At 43.4% G+C, this 24815-nt stretch overlaps 1 protein-coding gene across 1 annotated transcript; it reads left to right on the top strand.

Moving 5' to 3' along the window:
- Window positions 1–6810: 6810 nt before the first annotated feature.
- Window positions 6811–14070, top strand: LOC142455461 (large ribosomal subunit protein uL16-like). The gene is made up of 3 exons (XM_075557206.1): window positions 6811–6939; window positions 7137–7303; window positions 13334–14070. The coding sequence occupies exons 1-3, from the start codon at window positions 6811–6813 to the stop codon at window positions 13995–13997; spliced, it is 960 nt and encodes a 319-aa protein (XP_075413321.1). The 3' UTR covers window positions 13998–14070.
- Window positions 14071–24815: the final 10745 nt, after the last annotated feature.

The raw sequence follows: 24815 nt of genomic DNA, 5'->3' as shown, positions 1-24815 counted from the left end.
TGGGGGCCAAATGGCCCTTTCACAGGGGTCGCCCTATCCATAACAGTAGAAAACGACAGTGATAGAGCAGCAACGAAAATAATTTGATGGTTGGGGGGGTCACCACAACATGACGAACTGTATTAAAGGGTTGAGGCATTGGGAAGGTTGAGAACCACTGGTCTAGAGGAATGTATGCAGCAGATGAATGAATAGTCTATAGACCTCATTTCCCTTTGTATTGCATCCCACCCCATCCGGGCAGTTCTCTTCAGTCGACAGAGTAGACATCGGTAGCAGATTCAACAGTGAAGCTTTAAAGTCAGACCAATGTGCCATCGAAAATGAACAACACCCAACCTGGGGCGTTAGGAGGCCAGTGCTTGTTTCCCTAGAGCAAGTGCTTTCTAGGTGAATAACTGCAAGCAGGTCACTGAATATTTTCATTGCCTCATGAAGAAACTGAGGCTAAACTGTCTTGTATTGTGTTTCAGTGCCAGAAGCAAACAATCTGGAAAACAAGCATGGTCAAACCAACCACAGCTTTCTTGCTTCTCAAGATTGGAATGTCTGGCTACCAGGGTCAAGTGACATAGTAGCCCACAAAGACACTGTTCCCTATCCTGCTTTGGTGAGTTGCTCCTGAGGTCTAAAAAGCATAAAAACCTTATAAGATACAACGATCAGTCTCTGTGTCCAGAGCAAAGATGAGTACAGACACTGGAAAATGCACGGAAACCATTGTTCCAGTGGGGCAGGGGGCCTCCTGAGCATCTGTCTCCCCCACCCTGACACCAGAAGATCTATGTGGTGCCTAGATACCATTATGAACTGCTCTGGAAAGAGTCATATTGGACGATTATAGAGGGGGAAGCCATAAATTTTGAGTAGAACAAAGCTCAAAATTGTTTTAAAAAAATTTTTTAATCGGTTTACTAGTCAAACAGAGACTGGTGAAAACCCCATGGCTTAGTCACACTCTGAATGAACTAACCTCCAGGGCTTGATTTCTCAGCCAGATAATAGACAAGGAGACTAGGGAAGCAGTAAATTAAGAATGTAAGCAAACCTTAGAAGCATCAATCATTTGAGACCAAGCGCAGCATTTGCCAAACGATAAAGTTCAAAGGGCTCAGAAAAGAAAGGACTGAAACAGGGAAACCCAGGGAGGAAGTAGGATAAGGGGAGTTACCTTGTGGGGGTCGCAATCAATGACCTGAAACAGAATGTGCATAAGTTGTTGAATCGAAAATCGATCTGCACTGTAAAGCTTCACCCATGTCACAATAAGAATTTTTAAATAAACGTTAAAAATTTTTTGGAGGGGGTGACTAGCATTCTTGAGGGATCAGACAGAGTTGGAAGAAGAAATGGCAACATCAAGATAAAATGGGTTTTTCAGTAAACATAGAAGGCCAAGAAGTCAATTGTCCAGGTTCCCTTTCGCATCAGATCAAAATTGTCGTTGTTGTTGGTAGGTGCCGAGTTGTTTCTGACTCTAGTGACCCTCTGTACGCCAGAACAAAACACTGCCCAGTCCTGGGCCACCTCGGAATCATCACTGCCTGAGCCCATTGCTGTAGCCACCGTGTCGGTCCATCGTGTTGAGGGGCTCCCTCCTTTTAGCTGCCCCTCTACTTGCCCAAGCAGCAGGTCCTATTTCGCCGACTGGTCTCCTCTAATAACATGTCCTCAATCCAGGAAGCGCTCCGGCCGCACTTCTCCCTGGACAGATCTGTTTGTGCTCTTGGAAGCCCGTGGGCTCTTCATATTCTTCAGCAGCTCCATGATTCAAAGGCACTTTTCCTGCTTCGGTCTACTTTGTTCAATGCCCAGCTTTCTCACGTGTATGAGGCGACTGAGATACTATGGCTTGGGGCAGGAATGCCTTACTCCTTAAAGTGAGTGTCCTACTTGTCCTTCTTAAATTGGGATGAACAGGTCATTTGCTATCCTCGTGGACATGATGTGCCCACGGTGTGCTAGGTAGCTAAATGTCCTTTGCTGCTCAGAAAGATTTCATTGTCTGGCACAGGTCTTTAGTCAAGCCCAGGAAGAAATTGTGTCCGTGTCAGGACAAAGCTAGAAAATCTTTTTGTCGGAAAGCCAAACCCACTACCGTCAAATATTTGGAGACTCACAGCAACACGCTAGGCAGAGTAGAACTGCCCCCTATGGTTTTCTCCCGAGGAACGGCTATTGGGTTTGGCCCTAAGCTTTATGTTAGCAGCTGACTGCTTCGGCCCCTCTCACAGGAGCTCCAGAGAAACAAGGAGGCAGCACCAATTATGGCCTTCAAGCAAGAAAGACTGAGCAAGTGGAAAAAGGGAACACAGATGGGAAAGATGGAGAACTTGGTTTTGAATATTTGACATTTACTAGACAGCAGATCATCGGGGAATGGATTCGAGTAGCTGGAGATGCATTTATCCACTATGGTCTCAAATCATTTTTGCAAACTCGTATCTTTAATTCCCTAATTAAATCAACAAAAGTGGGTTTTAAGCTAGGCAAGTGAGTTCTAGCATGTGAGAAAGCTATATGTCTTCTAGAAATCCAGCTCGATGCAGGCGTGGATATATTTTTAACCCACTGTTTCATCCTTTTCCCTCTTCAACTCCCACCCTCTTCACCTCCTAGAAAGAAAGTCAAGACGTAAGTCTGTAGTATTCAGAACTCTAAGAAAGTGATTGTTGGGTGAGTCATACTCTGGGATTTCTCAGAGTCTCTGGGCCTCGTGACCTTGAGACGGGTGTAAAAAATCAAAGAACAACAACAACAAAAGCTATATTTTTATCTCTATACAAGTGCAAACCTAAGAATGCAAGGCAGTGTGGCTTTGTGACCAAATTATGCTTGAGCTTGTTACCCAAGCTGAAATAAAGCATTCCCCTCCACCTGCCCCAGCACACAATTGTAGAGACACAAAGAGAACATGGCTTCAACAGGAATGGATGTTCTCCAAGAAATGAGTGAGAGTAGCATTGGGCAAAATACACAGAGAGAGACAGCATCATTTGATCTAGATAGTTGCATCTAGTGGGGAACCAAGCTCTAGCAATAAAGAAGCACACAAAGAAATAAAACCCTATTTTATTTCTGTAATGTGAACTATGTGGTGTAGACAGAGGATTCGCCATAGAAATACCATGATACTCCGCAGTCCATACTAGAGGGATACAATGTGGGAACCCCACAAGGTGAACTAGGCTCTGCTTCATACACACCTGTAGTCTGAGGACTCAAGACCAAATCTACTGTGAAGAAGTAGGAGACAGCTATACCAAGGCTAGGGAGTAGGCCCAACGTTTACTTACAACTTTAACACCCTACTTGCTGTGTTAAGATAGGAATTATTCTGGCTGACCTGGGTCTTGACATTATCAGTGAATATTATTGTAAGTCTTGCCAGACCAACAACTCCCAGTATTGGCATTGATTGTGTTCTGGTCACAGAAGGATTTATCCTGTACAAGGCAATAATCCAGGTATTGTGATTTGTAGTTAGCCTATGCTTGTTCAATCATCCTTTCTCAATAGTGTTTTAAAATTATTACCATGCTCGAAATCAGTGAAACTATAAACAGAAGCTCTTTATGCTCCAGGGAAATGATCGTGATTATTCTCTGCCATAAAATTGCAAAGATGTCTCTAAATTGAAGCAGGCAGATGAAAAACATAGATTAAGGAAGGGATTTGGGGCTGGCACTTAATCCTACTCGAATCTAAGAACAATCCGTTCTAACAGCATAAACCTGCTGGATACACAGCCTCCTGAAAGAAACATGGAAGATGGTGCTATAGTAAAGTGTGGTGAATAAAGTGCATGGTGCCCGACTATCAGAAAGAATAAAGCCTGGCGTCTTCAAGGCATGTTTCCATACAAGCAGCATCTAAGTGAAATGTCATCTGAGTCCACACATGGAAGAAGCACATCAACATCCATGATCCAAGGATTGTGAATTGTATACTCCAAATCTAAAGGAGGGGATAATATCAGAGCTTACATTGTGAGAGTCTGGTGGACACTAGGCTAGGCGTGACAGTGGAAACCCCAAATACACTTGCAGAATCTACACAGGGACTTCACCTCCACTGCTTACTCTCTAGCCATAATTGAGGTATGGAAATAACCTGGCGGCCCTACAGCAAGTATTGTAGAGAGGACTATAGTAGAGTTAGAAGATAAATCTGACTTGAATGGTTAAAACCTTGCTATCTGCTCTCCTCTTTGATACACTTGTGCTTGATCTGGTTTTTAATATTTTCTGTGTTATTGGGGTTTTTTATTACATTGGGGTTTATCTCTGCTGTCTTTGGTCATTGGCGGTAGCTTTCTTGACTCTCTGTTATGCTTTTTCTATGGTTTTCAGCATTTGAAACCAGGATGGATGAATTGATAGAGATAAAAACTAGAATAAGAGTTCCTCCGGGGGGATGGCAGGGGAATTGGGGGATCAACGGAGAGCTGATATCAAGAAGTACAAGACGGAAGTAAATGTTTGAAATTGAGTGTGGTAGAGATTGTGCAGCACTGCTCTACAGGATTGAACTATGGAATGGTGTGATGTCTGGATGAAGTCCAATTAAATCATCTGAAAAGGGAAAAAAATACTGTGTTGTCCTGGAATGAACATGATTTCAAACCCCATCTCTTTGGCTTCCTAGCTGTGACACACATATTGGAACCTCAGATTTGTAGCTCACAGAATGAGAATAAGATTGTGTTCACAGCATCACTTGAAAGATTAAAGATAATGTACGTAAAGTCCACAAAATAGACCCTAACACAAAAATGGGTTCAAGCATAAGTACAATTGTGAGCAGCGGGCCCCAAACTTTTTAAACAGGGGGCCAGTTCACTGTCCCTCAGATCCATTAGAGGGCCGGAATATAGTTTTAAAAAAACACTATGAATAAATTTTTATGCACACTGCACATATTTTGAAATGAAAAAAAACAAAAAACAGGCAAAAGCAGCCGGGAGGTCAAATAAATGTCCTCGGCGGGCCGCATGTGGCCTGCGGGCCATCGTTTGAGGACCCCTGATTGTGAGGATGGTGCAGGATAGGGCAGGGTTGGTTCTGTTTCATAGGGTCACTACGGGTCAGAACCAACCCAGCGGCACCTAAAGCAACAGACACTGGTGCAGAATTGACCCTGGGTGATTGCCCCTAGCTGAGCGTTACCTGCCTCCATTGCAGTGTCTGTCTCCACCGTCCTTTCTCCAGAACAGAGTCCTGGCCTTCAATGTTTCTGGGGCTTTTTAATAGCAATCACAGTGCCTGGCACCAGGAAACAGCTGATACTAAAATGTTGATACGAAAGAAGAGTATCCATTGCTCTGAATTATATGAGGGCTCCAACTTGCTTTTACATTCTGAGAGAAGCTTTCAGTTGTAACCAGGAATTTCCCTGACGCTGGTGGTATATTGGTTATGAATCAAACTGCTAAGTGCTGGGTCAACAGTTCAAAACCACCAGCCACTCTGTGGGAGAAAAATGAGGCTTTCTACTCCCCTACACAGACCCAGTCTCCGAATCCCATTGTGGGAGTTCTGTCCGATAGGATCACTCTAAGTCGGAATCAACTTGATGGCAAGGAGTTTGTAGTTTTCTGGGTTTTATTCAGATCTATGCTGAATGCACACTTTTAGTTCTCTGGCCTGAGATCCCTCTATAGAGTCCCCAACTACTTGCCCATCATTTACATTATGGTAGCACTACTTTGAATGATAAATAGTAAGTTGAATTCATCCTCATGAGGCAGTCTGGAAAGGTAAATTTGATTTTAAAAATCACTTGGCCAGGAGTTGAAAAATGGTATGGTTCAAATTATAGACAACTGTGGATTAAGGAGAAGATTGTTAATGACTTTCATGTGTTAATTGATACCAGGGAAGACATGATCTAAAGAACTAGAACAAAGTACGAGATTCTAAACTGTGGGGCCACAGCTGTGCTCCGTAACATAGTGAACAACCACCAGCTGTGGAACCAGAGAAGCAGTACGGCCCACGAAGCCATTCCCCTATGAACTGGAGGGGAAATAGTAGGACGACTAGCCCACGGTGTTTCTGAGACTTTCATTAAATTTCTGAGATAAAGGAATCAGCATATCCGAGATGACTTTTTAACATTGTAATTCGCAGGGAAAGAAACGGCCCGGCTTTTTTAGTAGCCTTGTATTATCTGCTTAAGAAAAGGCCAAGGATCCCATGTGATCTCTTCACTTCAGAAGGTTTTGTTTTTAAAGCAAGATCATTTCCATCTAGCCATTTTGTTGCAACTCTATCTGGAATTGAGTAATCGCTCCAAGAATTTTTCTATCAGATTCTGCCATTTCATTCTGTCAGTGATAGCCATCTAAATCCGGGCCTACAGCGAGGAAGATCCAGACCTGTATTCCAGCTCCTCCTCATTAACTCGTTAAAACAGTGACCGCCCCCTGCCTCTCTCTCCTGTGGTAAAATTAAAGCACTTGCGAAAGGTTGGCCCACAAAGACATTGCTACAGAGAATGAATCTGAAAGCTTCCAGATCACTTTGGAAATATAAAATGTGATTAAATCCTTAAATAATAAAAAGCACATGTGACACAAGCGCTATTTTTAAAATCTGTCTAACAAGAACCCGCCCACGTTTCCCCAAAATAACTGAATCGCAAGCCAAGAAGGGATCCACCAAGGCAGTACATGCTGCACTGTGAGTTCCGAGGCAGCGCATGACCTTGGCCCATCCCAACTGTCCTGCTCCAAGGGGAAGGGCAGATTCCGTGAAGAAAACCACTGGTTTGGAAGGCCCACCTCTTAGACCAGCTCTAAAAGGGCGCATGCGCGTGCTCACCCCACCCCCATGCCCAGTAAGCATCATCAAGAGGCCTCAGAGATCCCACCCGTTTCTTCTCCGCTATGCACATCTGTTGAAAGCAGATACCGTGTGTGGCTTTAACTGCGGCACGGTGACAATAAGAAATCAAAAGGACAATTAATAAAACTGATCCATGCCAGTCATTCATGCCCAGCGCGTGCAATGTAGCAGCACAAGATTCTCCTCTGGGACCCAAATGGCCAAAATCCACTGTTTCCTACATATTGATTAGAAGAGATCAATGAGGGGGTGGGGTAAATTGCATTTTCTTTTCCTCTCACCTTCCAGCTGACCAGCCTGACCACCAAGCATTCAGTGGCCATTGACCATGAATATAAACGGCTGAAATTTGGGATCATTCTTGTCATCGTTTCCAGTGAAAGTGTACTTCCTGAAGGTGTTGTGACTGGATCCGTCCCCAATAACTATGGGGAGAAACCAGGAAATCTATTATTGTAAGCCAAAGATGGCCAGGCATCTGAAAGGGCCACATTTCCTAGCTCCTGCCAATTTGTCCTTTGAGTTAGCTGAATCGATACTCTTCGTGCCAGAAAGGAGCATGGGAGGAGACTGGCAAGGCCATCTTGAAGCCAAAATAGAAATCCTCACCAAGGGGCTGGTCAAGACTCAAGAGAAAGACAAGACTCAAACCATCTGTGTCTAAGAAACCGAATTTGATGTTACTTAATTTAACACGTGTATTTGTAAGGCACTTAGCACTACCAACTATTGTTTCCCACAGGCGGGAGGGAGTGGAGACGATAAAATAACATTAAAAGATGTCTTTGTTGACAAGATCAGATTGCAGGCATCAGAAGACCCAAACAAAACAAAAAAATATATGACTGAGAGCAAGGTGGGTCGGTGCAGAGACCCAAAACCCATCTGTAGATAATAGGCCGGCCTCTCACAGAAGAGTCGCAAGGAAGGGACGAGTCAACCAGGGTGCAGTGTAGCACTGATGAAATACGATGTTCTTCTGGTCTTTTGAGGCTTCCTCACCCTCCCCTATTATGACCCCAGTCCTGCCTTTCACTTTGAGCTAGACTAGAGCATATACACTGGTACAGATAAGAGCTCTAGGTCAGAATCTAGGTCAGATAAACCCCTCAGGAATGGAAATGGGAGTAGCAATACCAGCAGGTAGGGAGAAAGTGGGGGAGAAGGGGAGGAAGGGGGAACCAATCACAATGATGGATGATGCCCCACCCCCAGGGGTTAGACAACAGAACCCTGGGAGAATGGAGACAGCAGTTGTTATAAGATATGAAAATAATAATTTATCATTTACCTAGGCATCAGGAGGGGGGAAAGGAGTTTATAACAAGGGCTCAAATAGAAAGTAGTTGTTTAGAAAATGATGATGGCAGCATCGTATTATATGTACTAATATGCTTGATACAATTGATGTATGGATTGTTATAAGGGTTTTAAGAGCCCCCAATAAAATGATCATTTAAAAAAACACAAGATGTCTTTGTCCTTAAGGCAGGAGAAAGATGGGGTGTTGTACTCCCATAAACAGGTTAAGTCTCAAACATTCCCAGGGAGCAGTTCTGCCTCTCCTATAGGATTGCCCTGTGCTAGCATTGACTCAGTGGCAGTGAGTTTGGTGAGTTTTGTTGGGTTTCCCTCCTGCCCTCCACTGAAGGAATCCAGCCCCTACTGAAGGATCCTCAGGTACCATTGCACAGGCACGCCCTGTTCCCATATACACAGAAAACAGTGGTAGCCAGGATGATAGCTAGAGAAAGGGTTGGTAGAACCAACGATAATGCTGCAGACGCCTAGAGGAATGAGTGAAGCGTTCACAAGGGGGTAGGAACTGAGCGGCAGTGGACAGTACAATGGACAGAACTGAAATAGGAAATGAAGCCATGATTTCAGACTTTGAATTAGGTTGCCTGCTATTGACATATCTCCTTTTTCAGAAGCCCGACGTGCTAGCGAGCACTTCCTTCTGGCACTGTGATTATACATTTCCAATCCCAGGGCACTTAATGAGCCAGTCCTCTGAATTTAGTTCGATGGTGAAGCTTCTCTGAGACGCCATTCTCTCATATAGGTTAACAGTATTGACCTCTGAGGACGACCTAGCCCAATACCCAGTTCCCACCGACTCCACCCGGTTTATGACACCATGTGCCAGCGAAGAATGGCCCCAGAGAGTGTTCAGTCGCTGATTTTCTCAGAACTAATTCACCAGGCCTTGCATCTAAGGCACTCCTGGCTGGACTCAAACGTCCAACTTTTCTGTTCGCAGCCAAGCACCTATGCTGAGCATCTGCACCACCAAGAGACTCCTCCTTGTAGGATTACTGAGCTAATAAAACAAGATGTGTACAAACCCAGTAATAAATGTTCAAATAATAACTTCCACCCTTAAATTAAATGTTTTTTTTAATGCATTTCACCAGTTCTGAGTCATGGCATCTCATGGCTTACGGAGCAAACCAGGCTCCACGAGGTCCTCTTGATGTGATCTTTATGGAACCAAACGCCAAGTCCTTCTTCCACGGCAGGGCCGTATGGGCTTGAACCACTAACATTTCAACAAGTAAACCCCCTAGCAGAGGCTGTTATGTAGCCACCAAAGTTCATTATCTCCTTCTACAGCTTCAGAGTTGTCCTTGTTAGCGGCGGCTAAGCCACCAAAGATGACAATGACCAACTCATTTGGCAGCTGCATGACCTCAGTGCCGTGCTTCCTACCAGTGGCTTATAAGCAGAAGTGATGTGTGCCACGTCCAGGTCGGGCTTTACATGAGTCTGTGCACAATCTCTCTCTTCTTCTGCGTGGGAACATGGGTTTGCTTGAAACCCAGTATTGACCATGCAGATGAGAACATTGCCTTAGTGCATAGCAAGGAAGCACGCTGGAATGATGACAGGAACAGGACAGACCACTGAACCCTCCCAGGATCACTACCAGCGCCCTAACCCTGCCACCGAGTTGATTCCAACTCACAGGAGCTTCTGACACTAAATCTTTACAAGAACAGACAGCGATTGGTGGGTTTGAACTGCTAACCTTGCAGTATCTAACTCATAGCATCTTCATGAGTTTCTCTTTTTCTTTAGCCATATAATATTGATGTTCCTTTTATAGCCACTTAGACGTTTCACCTCATATAGCATCTCGTGTGTGCTTTGAAAAGTGCTCTCATTGGGGCAGAGCAGACCTTATCTCTATATGAGCAAACCAAAGGCCACGAAGCCCCAGGTCACCTGGTCCCTTGATGCGCTTTAGTCCCTGATGCCAAGAGGCCTAGTTTTCCCACTCGACACATTCAGGAGAGTTAGGCGGTGGTGAAAGTTTGACAGGGTTGAATTTCATATTTCAAATATAGAATCCAGAAATGCTTTCGATTTTAAATTAAGCTGCACATTGCAAATGTTTTTCATAATGATTGCTATTACACGTTTGTTGTCACTATAAAATTTCAAGGAGTGCTGAAAGATATCATTGCAATAGAGTTCTAGAATCCAGGGCAGAGGTGTTAGGCATCAGGGGCAATTTACACCCATAATGTAATTAAATCAGAGGCAATTTGCATTCAGATTTGCACATTGCAGTATTTCTTTTTCCTGATTGTCATAATGAAAAACCACCCTCATAACCACAGGAAGTTTCTGAGTATTCTGACAATTAGTATTTTCAGCAAGTGACATTGAGAAAGAGGGCTTTTTAACCCATTTCTGGAGTGTTAGCAGTTTGCCAAGAAATAATAAGCTATCTGTCAGATATTTTAATATGAAGCATGCTGTGATAAATAACAGCTTTCACCCCATGTTATTTTTGCTCAAATGTATTTATAAGTGTTCTCTTATTCTTACCTAGTGATAGGATCAGCCTACAAATAAATTATTTGAAAAGCATAAGCTTAAACATTTGAGGTGGATAAGAAACAAAATGTCATATTAACAAGGTAATTAAATTAGGATTAAATTCAAGGATTTTGGAGAACAGTTTTATTGTGGGGAAAAGAGCTCTAGACATAACATGGAATAACTTTCATGACCTAAAAGACCGCAGTCAGGAAAAACTTTAAGAGGCCTCAGGTTTCTGTCTCAGTCTCCTGATCTAAATATATATAAAATAACAACATGGTTAAGAAAATGTTTCTATAAAAGAATTTTTTAAATGAACAGGAAATGTTCCTAGGTTACCATCGGTGCTCAATGAATATGTGTTAAGGACTAAGGTGGACCTGACAAGATCATAGGGTTTCAATCGCCTCGTAGATACATATGAAAGCTGGACAAGGAATTAGGAAGAGTGCCAGAGAATCGATGTATTGCAATTAGAATGTTGGCAAAGCATATTAGAAGGACCACGGACTGCCAAAAGAACAAACAAGTCTGTCTTGGAAGGTCAGCCAGAATGTTCCTTAGAAGCAAGGATAGCAAGTTAGACTCGTGTACTTTGTATACTTTATTAGGAGGGACCAATCCCTGGAAAAAGGTATCTGCTTGGTAGAGGGTCCACAAAAAAGAGGAAGGTACTCCAGGAGATGAACTGACAGTGAGTGGCACAACGACAGGCTCAAACATCGCACAAAGCATGAAGATGGCACAGCTGTTTCGCGCTGCTCAACATCCGGTAACTCCTATGAGTGGGAACTGGTTCCACAGGACCTACCAGCAGCAAGGGCTAATGATGGAGACATGGCCAATCTCGTAGTCACTGCTATGCATTGTGCATGTTTTAAGACAGCTCTACGAGAGGTTATGAATATTAGCACTACTATCTTACAGAGGAGGAAGTGGATGTGTGTAAGCAGCTGGCTGTCAAGGTCACACAACTGAGAATTCAGTGAGCCAGAGTCTTGTCTAGAGTGTCACTCTACTCTGATACCCATGAGGTGACAGGAGTCCAAATCCACTCAGCACCACTGGTGGATCTGTGCTTGGCCACTATGTCATTACAGCCACATGTTGCTCACGGTGAGTGAACATGTAGTTGCTCAAGCCAGGAGAAAAAGGAAAGAAAATCAGGAAGAAAACAGATGAGAGTACTCTGTCCTGGATGGTCCATTTCCCTGGGTCACTTTCTAACCCGGCAACCTTATCTTTCTAGTTCAAAGAAAATGTTAAGGCAGAGAGGGAGAAGATGTCCTGGTAAATGCACTCACGTAGCTCACCATTTGGGAAGCTAACACTGTATTTGTTATCTTGAGATTAAACTAGTCTCCTGAACCAAGCACCAAAGAGCATCCGGACTGAACAGGTCATCTTAGTTCTGGCTTCCTGCCCACTTGGTAAGCTAAACTATATCCATTTGCTTAATCTTCTTTTTTACCGTTGGCAATATCTCATCTTTGGGATACAGTGAAAGTTTGAATGCTTTCAGGAAATAGGTGCACCATATCCCTCTCTTTCACCATTTATAATATTCAGTGCACACCTACCATGTACCCAGTCCTGGATCAATCACGGGACAGTAAAGTTAGTGATTATACTAATGCCAATTATGACTCGCAGGAAGAAAGTAAAAGGTTGTTTTAAGAAACAGGAAATAAAGAAAATATCAAAGTGGATGTCATAAGAGACTCTGAAACTTGCTCTTGTAAAGAACCTAAGACAAATGTAAGAAGTGATCAATATGATGAGGTGTCGGTGGGATCAGGTATCAGACATCTAAGACCCAGAACAAAATCATACCCAATGTGAATGGAAGAGTGAGGGGGCATGGAGTGGAGACCCAATGCCCATCTGTAGATAATTGGACATCCCCTCACAGAGGGGTCCCAGGGAAGAGATGAGCCAGTCGGGGTAAGTGTAGCATAGATGAAACACACAACTTTCCTCTGGTTCTTTGGTGCTTCCTTCCCCCCACTATCATGACCGAAGTTTTACCTTACAAATTGGATTAGACTGGAACATGCACACTGCCATAGATAAGAGCCCACAATACAAGGAATCCAGGATAGATAAACCCTTCAGGGCCAACAAGGAGAATAGAGATTCCAGGAGGATTATGGGAGGGGAGGGGGAGGAATGGGCAATCGATCACAAGGATCAACCTATAACCCCCTCCCAGGGGGACAAAGGAAAAGCAGGTGAGGGGCAATGGAGGATGAGGTAAGATATGAAAATAATAATCTATAACTTATCAAGGGTTCGTGAGAGGGGGTGGATGGGGGAGGGAGGGGGAGAAATAGGGAGCTGATATCAGGGGCTCAAGTGGGAAGAGAATGCTTTGAAAATGATGGTGGCAGCCTTGTCCCCACTCCTATTTGATATCATGCTGGAGGTTTTAGCTAACAGCATAAGTCAAAGAAGAGACATCAACGGTATTCATCTGAGGAAGGAAGAGGTGAAACTATCATTATTTGCAGATGATATGATCTTATATATGGAAAATCCCAAAAGTTTCACGAGGGGAGTACTGGGAGCAACAGAGGAGTTTGGCAGAGTGGCAGGATACAAGATCAACAAACAGAAGTCCATTGGACTCTTATACGCATCGGATAAGACCACAGAAGAGGAGATAAAAAAGGTGGCACCCGCCGCCCTGCCCGGTGTTACCGGTATTGTAAGAAAAAGCCCTACCCAAAGTCACGCTTCTGTCGAGGTGTTCCTGATGCCAACATTCACATTTTTGACCTGGGTCGGAAGAAGGCAAAGGTGGATGAATTCCCACTGTGTGGACACATGGTGTCCGATGAGTACGAGCAGCTCTCCTCTGAAGCCCTGGAGGCTGCCCGCATCTGTGCTAACAAGTTCATGGTGAAAAGTTGGAGTAAAGATGGCTTCCACATCCGAGTACGGCTCCACCCCTTCCACATCATCCGCATCAACAAGATGTTGTCATGTGCTGGGGCTGACAGGCTTCAAACTGGGATGCGAGGTGCTTTTGGGAAACCTCAAGGCACAGTGGCTAGAGTCCACATTGGCCAGGTTATCATGTCCATCCGCACCAAGCTTCAAAACAAGGAGCATGTGATTGAGGCCTTACGCAGGGCCAAGTTCAAGTTCCCTGGGCGCCAGAAGATCCACATCTCTAAAAAGTGGGGTTTCACCAAGTTTAATGCTGATGAATTTGAGAATACGGTGGCTGAGAAGCGCCTCATCCCAGATGGTTGTGGAGTCAAATACATCCCTAACCGCGGCCCCTTGGACAAGTGGCAGGCCCTGCATTCTTGAAGGCCTTGGTAGACCTGTGCTACCTCTCGTATCCACCAAATAAAAATTGAACTTCCTGGTTAAAAAAAAAAAAGGTGGCACCCTTCACAATAGCCAAATACAAATTGAAATATCTAGGGATATACCTGACTAAAAGAACAAAAGATCTATACGGGGAAAACTATAGAACACTATTACAAGAAACCAAGAGCGACCTCAACAATGGAAGAATATCCCATGCTTGTGGATTGGAAGACTCAATTTAGTTAAGATATCAGTTCTGCCAAAGGCACTATATAAGTTTAATGCAATCCCGATACGATTACCCTCATCTTTCTTCAAAGAAAAAGCAAAACTGATTACCAACTTAATGTGGAGAGGGAAAAAGCCCAGAATTAGCAGAGAACTCCTCAAGAAGAAGGACACAGTGGGAGGGCTTGCGTTACCTGACTTTAGCACATCTATACAGGCACAGTTGTCAAAACCACATGGTATTGATACAATGACAGATACTCAGACCAATGGAAAATAACTGAAAACCCAGAAATAAAATCAACAACATACAGACAACTGATCTTTGATAAGGGCCCCAAAAATATCAAATGGGAAGCAGATGCCCTCTTTAACAAGTGGTGCTGGAAGAAAATGGATATTTACCTGCAGAAAAATAAAGCAAGACCCTTATCTCACTCCATACACAAGAATAAACTCAAGGTGGATCACAGACCTTGAAGTTAAACCCCAAACTATTAGGGCCATCAGTGAGGGAATTGGGACCAACTTGAGAACTTTGGCACAGGGAATACATAGACTATCAGAAATAGGGAAGGACACAAACACAGAGGAGGCACAAATTGACAAATAGAATATACTGAAGATAAAACACCTGTGTACATCGAAAGAATTCACTAAGAGTCATAAGAGAGTCCACGGGCTGGGAAAACATCTTTAGCAATGACACATCAGACAAAGGCCTTATTACTAAAATCTACAATTCTCTGCTAGCCTCCAAAAAAGGAAAAGAAAACTAATGGCCTACTTGAGAGGTGGGCAAAGGACTTGAATAGAAGTTTCACAGGGGCAGAAATCCGAATGGACAACAAACATATGAGAAAATGTTCCCGATCTTTAGCCATAAGAGAAATGCAAATTAAAACAACAATTAGGTACCACCTAACACCCTCAAAGGTAACCCAATTCAAAAAATCAGAAAGCAACACGTGTTGGAGGGGCTGTGGTGAGATAGGAACTCTCATCCACTGCTGGTGGGCCTGTAAGTATATATGACCACTAAGGAAATCAATCTAGCAATATCTAGAACAGATGGAAATAGAGTTACCATATGACCCAGTAATCCCCCTACTGGGCATATACCCAGAAGAGGCAAGAAACAAACCAAGACTAGACATCTGTGTTTCAATGTTCATTGTGAAACAGTTCAAAATTGCAAGGAGTTGGAAGCAACCCAAATTTCCATCAAGTGATGATAGGATTAAAAAACTGTGGTACATACATACAATGGAGTACTATGCATCGCTATAAAGCAGTGATGAATGTATGAAGCACATAGCAGCATGGAAAGAACTGGAGGAAATCATGCTAAGCGAAGTAAGTCAGACACAAAAGGACAAGTACAACATGAGTCTGCTAAGGTAAGCATTAAAAAAAATGCAAAAGGGGCATAGGGAAAAAGCTACTGTATACAAACATTCTTGGGATGATGACCGTGTTGTATGTCAGGGACCAGATCAAATCCAGGGATACACATGGGAGACAACTGGGGAGGAGGTGGGGAAAGGAGGGGGGAAAAAAGGATCAAAATAAGGAAGAAATGGGTAGCGGGGGCAGGGGGTGCTAACCCACACAAGGGGAAGGGTATTGTTTATATCTCCACAGGGAAAGAGGAACCAGACTTCAACCCAGTGCCCCAAGGTGTGAATGCAACATGCTGGCGTGGAGTAGGGAACCAATGGAGCGAACTGGGGGACTGGCCCCAGTACCAATTACTAAGTGGATGCCTGCCCCTCCCCCCAGAAGGATTTATTTCAAAGTACTACAGTGAATCTGTAGCAATGGGAGAGGGACATATCTGATCGGAGCACACAGAGCAGATGAAGGGGGAGTAGGAGAGAGTGAAGCACATCCTGGCCTACCAAGCCCTGAGGACGATGACCCCAATTAGAGCAGCCAATCCACAGAGAGGACCACATGGCCAGTCCCATTATGAGACATGACGTCCCTCACTGACCGATGGCCCTGCAGGGAACAGCACTGGAGACACAGTGTGGGAATTGCACCCGATCTGATCCCACCACACTGAGGCAAACACTGGGGGAGTGCAGTAGAACAGCAAGGGAGTGGAGCGGCAAGTTCGCTAGGGAATGCTGAAGGTAGACTTTGGGGTCAGGGTGTGGTGCCCCATCAGACTGGACTGGAAAACACTCCTGAAGGCCAACAAATGATCCTTGAACTAGCTACAAGCTTTTCTTTCTTTTTTCTATTTTGTTTTTGTTTTGTTCTTTGTCAGTGGTTTGTTGTTGTTTTGTTGTATATTATTGTTTGGTTTTGCTCTGTCTTGTTTTTGTGCATATTATTATCTCTGGGAGTCTGTCTAAATAAGATAGGCTGGATGGCTCCTAAGGGCCAGCAAACAATCCTTGAACGAACTCCAAAAAAAAAAGATAAGCTGGATGAATAACATTGAGGAAAAACAACGGGACCAACAGTTCTGGGGGGAAATGAGATAGGGGGAGGTGAGGGATAAGGAAGTGGTGTTAACAAACCCAGGGACAAGGGAACAACAAGTGATCCAAATTGGTGGTGAGGTGGGTGTGGCAGGCCTGGTGGGGCATGATCAAGGGTATTGTAGTGAAGAGGTATTGCTGAAACCCAGGTGGGGACGGAGCATGATAGTGGGACAGAAGGAAAGTCAAGGGAAATAGAGGAAAGAGCTGGGAGGCAAAGGCATTTATAGAGGTCTAGACAAAGACATGTACATACGCAAATATATATATGAGGATGGGGAAATAGATCTATGTGCCTATATTTATAGGTTTAGTATTAAGGTGGCAGAAGGGCATTGGGCCTCTACTCAAGTACTCCCTCAATGCAAGAATACTTTCTTCTATTCAATTGGCATTCTATGATGCTCACCCTCCCGACACAACCGCTGAAGACAAAGCTGGTGAATAAGCAAATGTGGTAAAGAAAGCTGATGGTGCCCAGCTATCAAAAGAGATAGCATCTGGGGTCTTAAAGGTTTGAAGATAAACAAGTGGCCATCTAGCTCAGAAGCAACAAAGCCCACATGAAAGAACACACCAGCCTGTATGGTCATGTCGTTCCGAAGGGATCAGTTGTCAGGCATCAAAGAACAAAAAAATGTATAATTGGGTGCACACCTCCATAATACGATCACTGAGGACAAATGGGTGCAATGTAGATGATGATAAAGTATAGATAGCATTCATTAGAATGGGAATTCCAAAACATTTCATTGTGTTCATATGGATCCTATACATGGACCAAGAGGCAGGGAATACTGCATGGTTCATAATCAGGAATGATGTTTGGCAGGGATGTTTTCTTTCAAATTATATATTTATTCAATGTTTATGGTGAGACACTGCATTATATGAAGAAGAATGTAAAATCAGGATTGCAGAAAGGCTGACTAACAATCTGCCATTGCAGATGACACAACTTGCTTGCTAAAAGTGAAGAAGATTTGAAGCACTTGCTGGTGATGATCCAAGATTGCAGCCTTCCTTATATATTGCAACTCAGTGTAAAGAAGCCCAAAATCCTCACAACCAGGCCAATAGATAATACAAATGAAGAAAATCATTGAAATGGTCAAGGATTTCATCTTGCTTAGATTCACAATCAATGCTCATGGTGGCTGCAGTCAAGAAATCAAATGCTGTATTACATAAGACCTCCTTAAAGTGCTAACGACCAAGAACATCACTAGGAGGACTAAGGTGTGGTGAGTCATGGTACTGTCAATTACCTCATATGCATGTGGAAGTCCAACCCTATATAAAGGCGTCAAAAGAATGAACTACAGTGCTCATGAAGAGTATTGAAATACCTTGGACTAACAGGAAAACAAGCTTGCTTTGGAAGAAGTACAGCCAGAGGGCTCCTTATACATGATGGTAAGATTTTATCTCCTAAATTTGGGGTGTGTTATCAGGACATGGACAAGGTCACGATGCTTGGGAAAGTAGAAGAGAAAGACACTCAACAAGACGGATTGATGCCATAGCGGTAACAGTGGGTGCAAGCATAACATCAATGGAGAGGTTGGCACAAGACCAGGCATTTTGTTATTTTGTTGTACATTAGGTCTGTCTATAGGAGCCATAAGCTACTTGACAGCACCTAACAAGCAACATCAAAGTTTCAAGGAGCCCTGGTGGTTTCCATATGGGACTGATAACCAGCCGAAAGTTCAGCAGTCTGAAACCACCTGACAGTAGAAAGATCAGGCAGTCTAGTCCCATAAAACTCATAGCCTTGAAATCCCAACAACACACTTCTACTTTGCCTTAGAGGTGTCACTCTGACTCAGAATTGACTGGATGGCAGTGAGGGAAACCAAAATTTCAGACACCGCACTAAGCAATTCCCGTATACGACTTCATTTAATCCTTGAAACCATGCTGTGCAATCAGTACCACTATAATCTCTCTCACAAATACAGAACACCAGACTTACAGTATTTACAATATAAAAGACTTAAGATAACAACATCAAAGAGCTTACAATGTACCTAGGATTATAAGACCAATTCAGGTAAAACGGTTACTGAAAAATACCCATATATACGTAAATGCTGCACTGTGCGAAAGAGGCTATTTGTCCTGTGACGGGACAGTGGAGCCTTTTCTGCTAGTCAAGGGAATGTCACCACCTGGAGGACCTTAACCTGTGTGCTAGTCTGAGAACTTTAGAGAAACAAATACACAGAAGCTCATGTATAAGAGAGAACTTTATATAAAGGTTAAGTGCGCATCAAGAAAACATCACAACCCAGTGCTGCCCAAGCCCACAAGTCCAACCTATTAACCCATATGCCCAACACCAATCCACAAAGGCCTCCTCCATTTTACAAAACACGCACTATTATGCCGACTGCAAGAGGAAAGCTGAGTCAGTGAATGTGTAATCATCTCAGCGCTGGCAGAGGTCTCTACACAGCTGCTCCAGCACCCAGGGCTGCATTGAGGTAGATCCATGTGGCTTCTCCTCAGGGATGTCTTGCAGGAAGTGAGCCTTGCCAGCTGAAGCAGGAAACTGGCTAAGGCAGCTGTACACTGGTCTGACCATCAGAAAGCAAGAGACCTGAGAACTAGAAAGGCGAGGTTCGCTGAGCCATTTATCCCTCCGTCCATCAATTAATCCCACCTGTGTTTATCGGCCAGGTTGGCCCAATGAACTAACTACCTCAACCTGGTTAGTTCACCCACACACTGGTTTCAGCATAACCCAATTCCAGTTTCTAACTTTCATGACCCCTAAAATAGGTTTCCCTCCTGTACTTTGCATCTCGATGGATGCCGGCAGGCTGAAGAATGCACTCTCTTGATTTCCACTGTGTCAAAAGGGCAGTTTTGACATCTTCGAGGAATTGTGTTCCTTTTCAATGTTCTTTGAGTTCAGGGAGCAAAAATAGTCTGAAGGGGCAAGAGCAGAGCTGTCGGGAGAATGGGGTGAGGAAATCCAATGGAATTCTCCAAAAAAAGCCTTTCCTTCCCCCCAAGAAGGAGCAGTTGCATAGTTATAATTAGATGGGGAGGGGGAGGGGGAAGAATCATCAGAGTCTTTTTACTGGAGTTTTTCTCATCAATGCAATTTTTAATTTTATTTAGATTCCTTCATGATAAGCCACCATAATCATCCTGTATCCTTTGAGAAAATGTATCAAGATCTCTCCTTTGGAATTTCACAAATACATGCCATCACCTGATCACTCTGCCTTGAATTCATCTGGCCCAGCAGATCTCCTCAGCAGCTATAGTTCAGAGCCGACCTTCTCTGAAAGCGCTCTAATAAGACAAGCATGTTCCTGAGAGAACATGTCTGCAGTCATCCACTGACCTCAGGGACATGTGTGAACCCATTTGGTTTAAAATGCACTCATGCTTGTATGAACTGGAACCCTAATGGCAATACTTTTTGACTTACTCCCAGACAGGTCTTATCTATAAGAGTGGGTATATACATGTTTGTGTGTGCTGTACATATGTACAATACACATGTACAATAAAATGCATAGGGGACACAGACCCAGTTACCTCCCAGACATCGCCTAAGACCTCACAGAACTGGATTACTGGGGTTGAGGACTTAAGCTCATAGTCTCCCGAAACAACAAAAACAACCAAACTCACTGCCACTGAGCCAGTGCTGACTCACAGTGACCCCCTGTGGGTTTCCAAGACTGTCGCTGTTTACGGGAGTAGATACCCAGTCTTTCTCCCGAAGAGTTGTTGGTGGTTTTGAACTGCCAACCATGCCGATCACAGCCCAACGTGTAAGCACTTTGCCACCAGAGCCTACAAAATTACATCATAGCCTACAAACTTACATTCTACAACCTAGTACCGTAAGTACTGGCTGACGTTTTAAAATGGTGCTAGTGGCCACCTAAAATATAACGATTGGTCTCTTTTTCTGGAGCAAAAGCAAAAGAAGAAAACCAAAGAGTCAAGTGATAGTCGACAGGACTAAGTGCTTAGCAAACTGCACAGCTTCTTCGTCGTTCCAGAGACTAGAAAATGTAGGTGGTGCCCAGCTACCCACACTGACTACTCTGCTGTTCTGACCAAACCTAGTCTCTGTCTAGACCATCCTAGAGAGAACAGGAGAAAACTATAGAGCAGACCTCTCCTTCTTGCTTTGAGAAGGTCGGACTGAGTGAGCCCGTAAGAGACGAGAGGAATGCCCAGGACAGTTGTCCTAAGATATCTTTTCAATTTTGAACTAAAACTCCTCCTAGAAATCGGCTGTCACTTAAATAGCAAATTGGCTCATAAAATAAACAACATCACCTGTATGCACTGTGCTGCATTCCTTTTTGAAAATCCACTATATGACACCACGTGGTCAACATTGACCCTGAAGCATAGCTGAGAAGTCTGAGAGGGAACAGTGGGACCACAGAGCTGGACTAGTGGAAACAGAAATATGGAGATTGTGGACACAAGGTAGAAGGTGCCCCCAATGTCGCTGTACAATATGTTTAAACATTATTAGATGTGTACCTACTTTGCTGGGTAAAGTTTCACCCCAAAGTCTGTAACACATTTTTTAAAGCAAAATACAGATTTTCCCCTAGACTTTTAAGAAGCACTGTAGCTCCACCAATACCTTGATTTTAGCCCATTGGGACTGATTTGGGACCACTGACCTCAAGAACCGGTAGATAATAAAAATGAGCTTTTATAAACCACCAAGTTTGTAGCTATCTCTTAAAGTAGCTACAGAAAATACACTGAAAATTACACCACCATCCACCTGTTTCCCCAACTGTCCTAGATTCTCCCAGCCCACCGTCCCTAATTTATATCCTTCTCAAATCTTATCTAGCTAGATTGCTGCAACCTCAAAATGTACCCCCATGCTTCCAGTCTGGTTCACTCATTCAAACAGATCCACTCACTTCTATTAAGGGGATTTTTCTAAAATATTAACCTGCCCAGGTCACTACTTCCTAAACACTTAACTGCTCTGGTCTGCTATACATGAAGTAAATTGCCTTATCCTGATTTAGGAAGTTCTTTGAAATTTCTTTTCCGCTGTCCCCTCCAGCCAGGGCTACAAGCCCTCATCTTGCCCACTTGGTTTACACGCTACTCTCTCTCTAAGCTGAAATATGTAACCCCTTGTCTCCATTCAGGGCTATATGCTCATTTCTCAAGCTTCACTGACATGATCCCAACATTATTTGATCGATAGCCCCCTTTTCAGAAAACAAAAAACGATTGCTCAGTGGGCCCCTGGCAATGACAGACTGTGTACTAGATACCCCATAGTCCAGGATAAAGTTTAGACATCTGCTTTTGCAGCCCGCTGATGGCTCTAGCTCTCCACAGGAGGTGGCATTCCCCACTTTGGGAAACACAAGTCTACAGGACCCTTCTCTTCCCCACGGGGCATGCGTGCCTTTCTCTCTAATCAAGACTGCGTGCTTCCCTCTGTACCCTGCGCTATGTGACACTGCTGTTTGTTCTTTGACCGCAAAGTGCTAGCCCTCCTTCCAATGTTTGCACACATTCCTCACTCAGGAAAGTCCTACTTAGATCTCAGTGCACACCTCAGGTGCCTCCTGCTCATGAAAGTTCTCCCATAAGCTCTTCCACCCTTGTCACCAATTCATTCAGCTGGCCCTCCTCTGCACACTCGTGATACACTTTTCTATCTCTAGCAAAGCATTCATCAGCGCTGTGCCAATGATGTCTTCACTCGCCTAGAGTAGACCTTCCATTAGATTGCACTCACTCACGCTGAAATGATATCTTTCATCGGTTCCCTCAATGCCCAGCACAGTGTCTGATACTGAAGAGACTCCAAGCTTGTGGAATTAAGTTATAGGGGAACTTTATCCATCCACTCAACTATTATATCTCAGGCACTCACTATCTACATACATTGTGGGCTGGGAAAATATGCTTAGGATATCTGTCTTTTCTACAATGTCTGCCATTAGTCAGTCTTGAGACTGTAAATGACCAATAGGTAGTAGTCCCTAACTAGGCTACAGACAACGGGTTCTAGAGACCCAGAGAAAGAATTAATACCTGGAAGAGATGGAAAGGGTTGGGTTAGTGGATGTTTCCTAGGACCGGATCATGAGAGTCTAAATGAAACTGCCACGCATGACAGAAGCCAGTGGCTCCCACAACTCCAATAAACACCTAACGGCTGGACCTGGGTACGAGCATGCCCTTGTTCAAGAAGGCACAGCTGTTTCTCGTGCTCCCAAGCTGCCAAGGGCACTTCAAGTTTCCTGAGTACATTGAGCATGCCAGAGAGAAGGGATCATGAACACTCCCAGGAAGCAGAAGAAAACAAAGTAGATCACACGAGATGAGTCAGTGTCTAAGCGAGGGTTTTCATCATTAGGTATTCAGCTCCTAATACTTTGATGTAATCCAGATCCAGAGGCTAAGCACTGCCGTGAAGAATAAGAGAGGCTACGTGCTACTTCAAGGTCAACTTTTGTTCAGGAAATATGGGAAACGACTGTGCTCCTTGACCCTCTCAGAGGCAAAGCGAAAGCAATGTTACACAAATGAAAATAAGGGTGAGTCAGAACATTTTATTCCATAAATAACAAAAATGGATGAAGACCGACTTGTCACCAAGCAGCTTACATAAATACAGTCACATGACCCTGATTTTAGTATATCAAGTAGCTGATCAAAAGATTTCACTTAAAAGTATTTATTGCTGCCTCTTCGCTGTTTTAATAGATTTTAAAAGCTGTGTCCATGCCAGACATCCCATTGCAAACCTGCACTGATGAAGACTGTGGGCCAAGCTATTTCTTCTGCCAAGAGTCAAATGCTTATTACTGAATTTCTCAAAGTAGACTTAGTTAAGAGTTTGACATCTACAAAAAATTATAAATGCATAATCATTGAAAGAATTTCTTTTCAATTTAACTGCTTATAAATCATAGCTATATCATTAAATAAGTTGTATTATATTAAGTGTGTTATACACATTAAAAGCTTGTAAAAACTAAACCAAAGTGCACGCAAATATTCATGATAAATGGGTACCATATAAAACCATACATAAATGATTAAGGATATGACAGAAATCGGGGATTAGAATGAATGAATTAGTTGCCCTGCAAGTTACATAGAAAATTAATTTAGGATAAAAATGGACAAAGATAAAGTCATTTAAAATGTTTATTTTTTAGTGCTGTAGTAACAAAGTCGCAAAAACAACATTCGTCTGAGAAAATACTAACACAGAAGAATGCATAGTGTAAGTATTGAATTCTTTAACAAGACATAACTATTGGGCAATTACCTTTTAGTCCTTTTGTGCAGTAAGTATGTAGTGCCCACCTATCTTTTCTGCCTCTGGGCATTAGTGGGAACAAGATATCCCACTTTAGTGCATACTGCCATCTGGTGAAAGACTGTATTACTACAAGTCTCTGAAGAAGCCAGTCCCATTATTTTATAACTGTGGGGTATGTTGCTACTCTTTAATCCCTGATGGCATCGTGGTTACCCATTGGGCCGCGATCTGCATGGTTGACAGTTCAAAACCACCAGCAGCTCCTCTGGAGAAAGACTAGGCTTTCTACTCCCATAAACAGTTACAGACTCGGAAACCCATAAAGGTTCACTGCGTCTGCATTGACTGCACGGCAGTGATTGAGTGCTTTATGCATCAATTGACTCTCCTTCAGCTGATAATAATGACAGTATGCACTGCATAGGTTGTTACGATGCTTAAATTAGATAAACCAGAAAAGTCTTAGCCCATAGTACGCACTCAACAAATACTACTTACAGTTCCTGATGTGATCAATGTCTGCCTTCTTTTATTTTTTCCATGTTTATCCAGACCATATTTAATACATTATTCAAAGAGTTTTATTTTTTTTAAGAGTTTTATTTTTACTGCTAGTACTGTTGTCCAGATGTGGGTTGTCCAAATCGGGTCCTGATTTCATCACTTACGCATGAAGACCTTGAACAAAACCCTTAATTCGTTTGGCCAGCTGTAAAATGGAAGCAATGTGTGTGCACTACGCTGCCTATCCCTGGTATTCAGGCCTGGCAAGTTAATAGGCTTTTGTTTTAT

This window comes from Tenrec ecaudatus, chromosome 8 (genome assembly GCF_050624435.1).
Source record: "Tenrec ecaudatus isolate mTenEca1 chromosome 8, mTenEca1.hap1, whole genome shotgun sequence".
Lineage (NCBI taxonomy): Eukaryota > Metazoa > Chordata > Mammalia > Afrosoricida > Tenrecidae > Tenrec > Tenrec ecaudatus.
The sequence above is the reverse complement of the archived record's forward strand: the minus strand, read 5'-3'. Positions and strand labels throughout refer to the sequence as shown.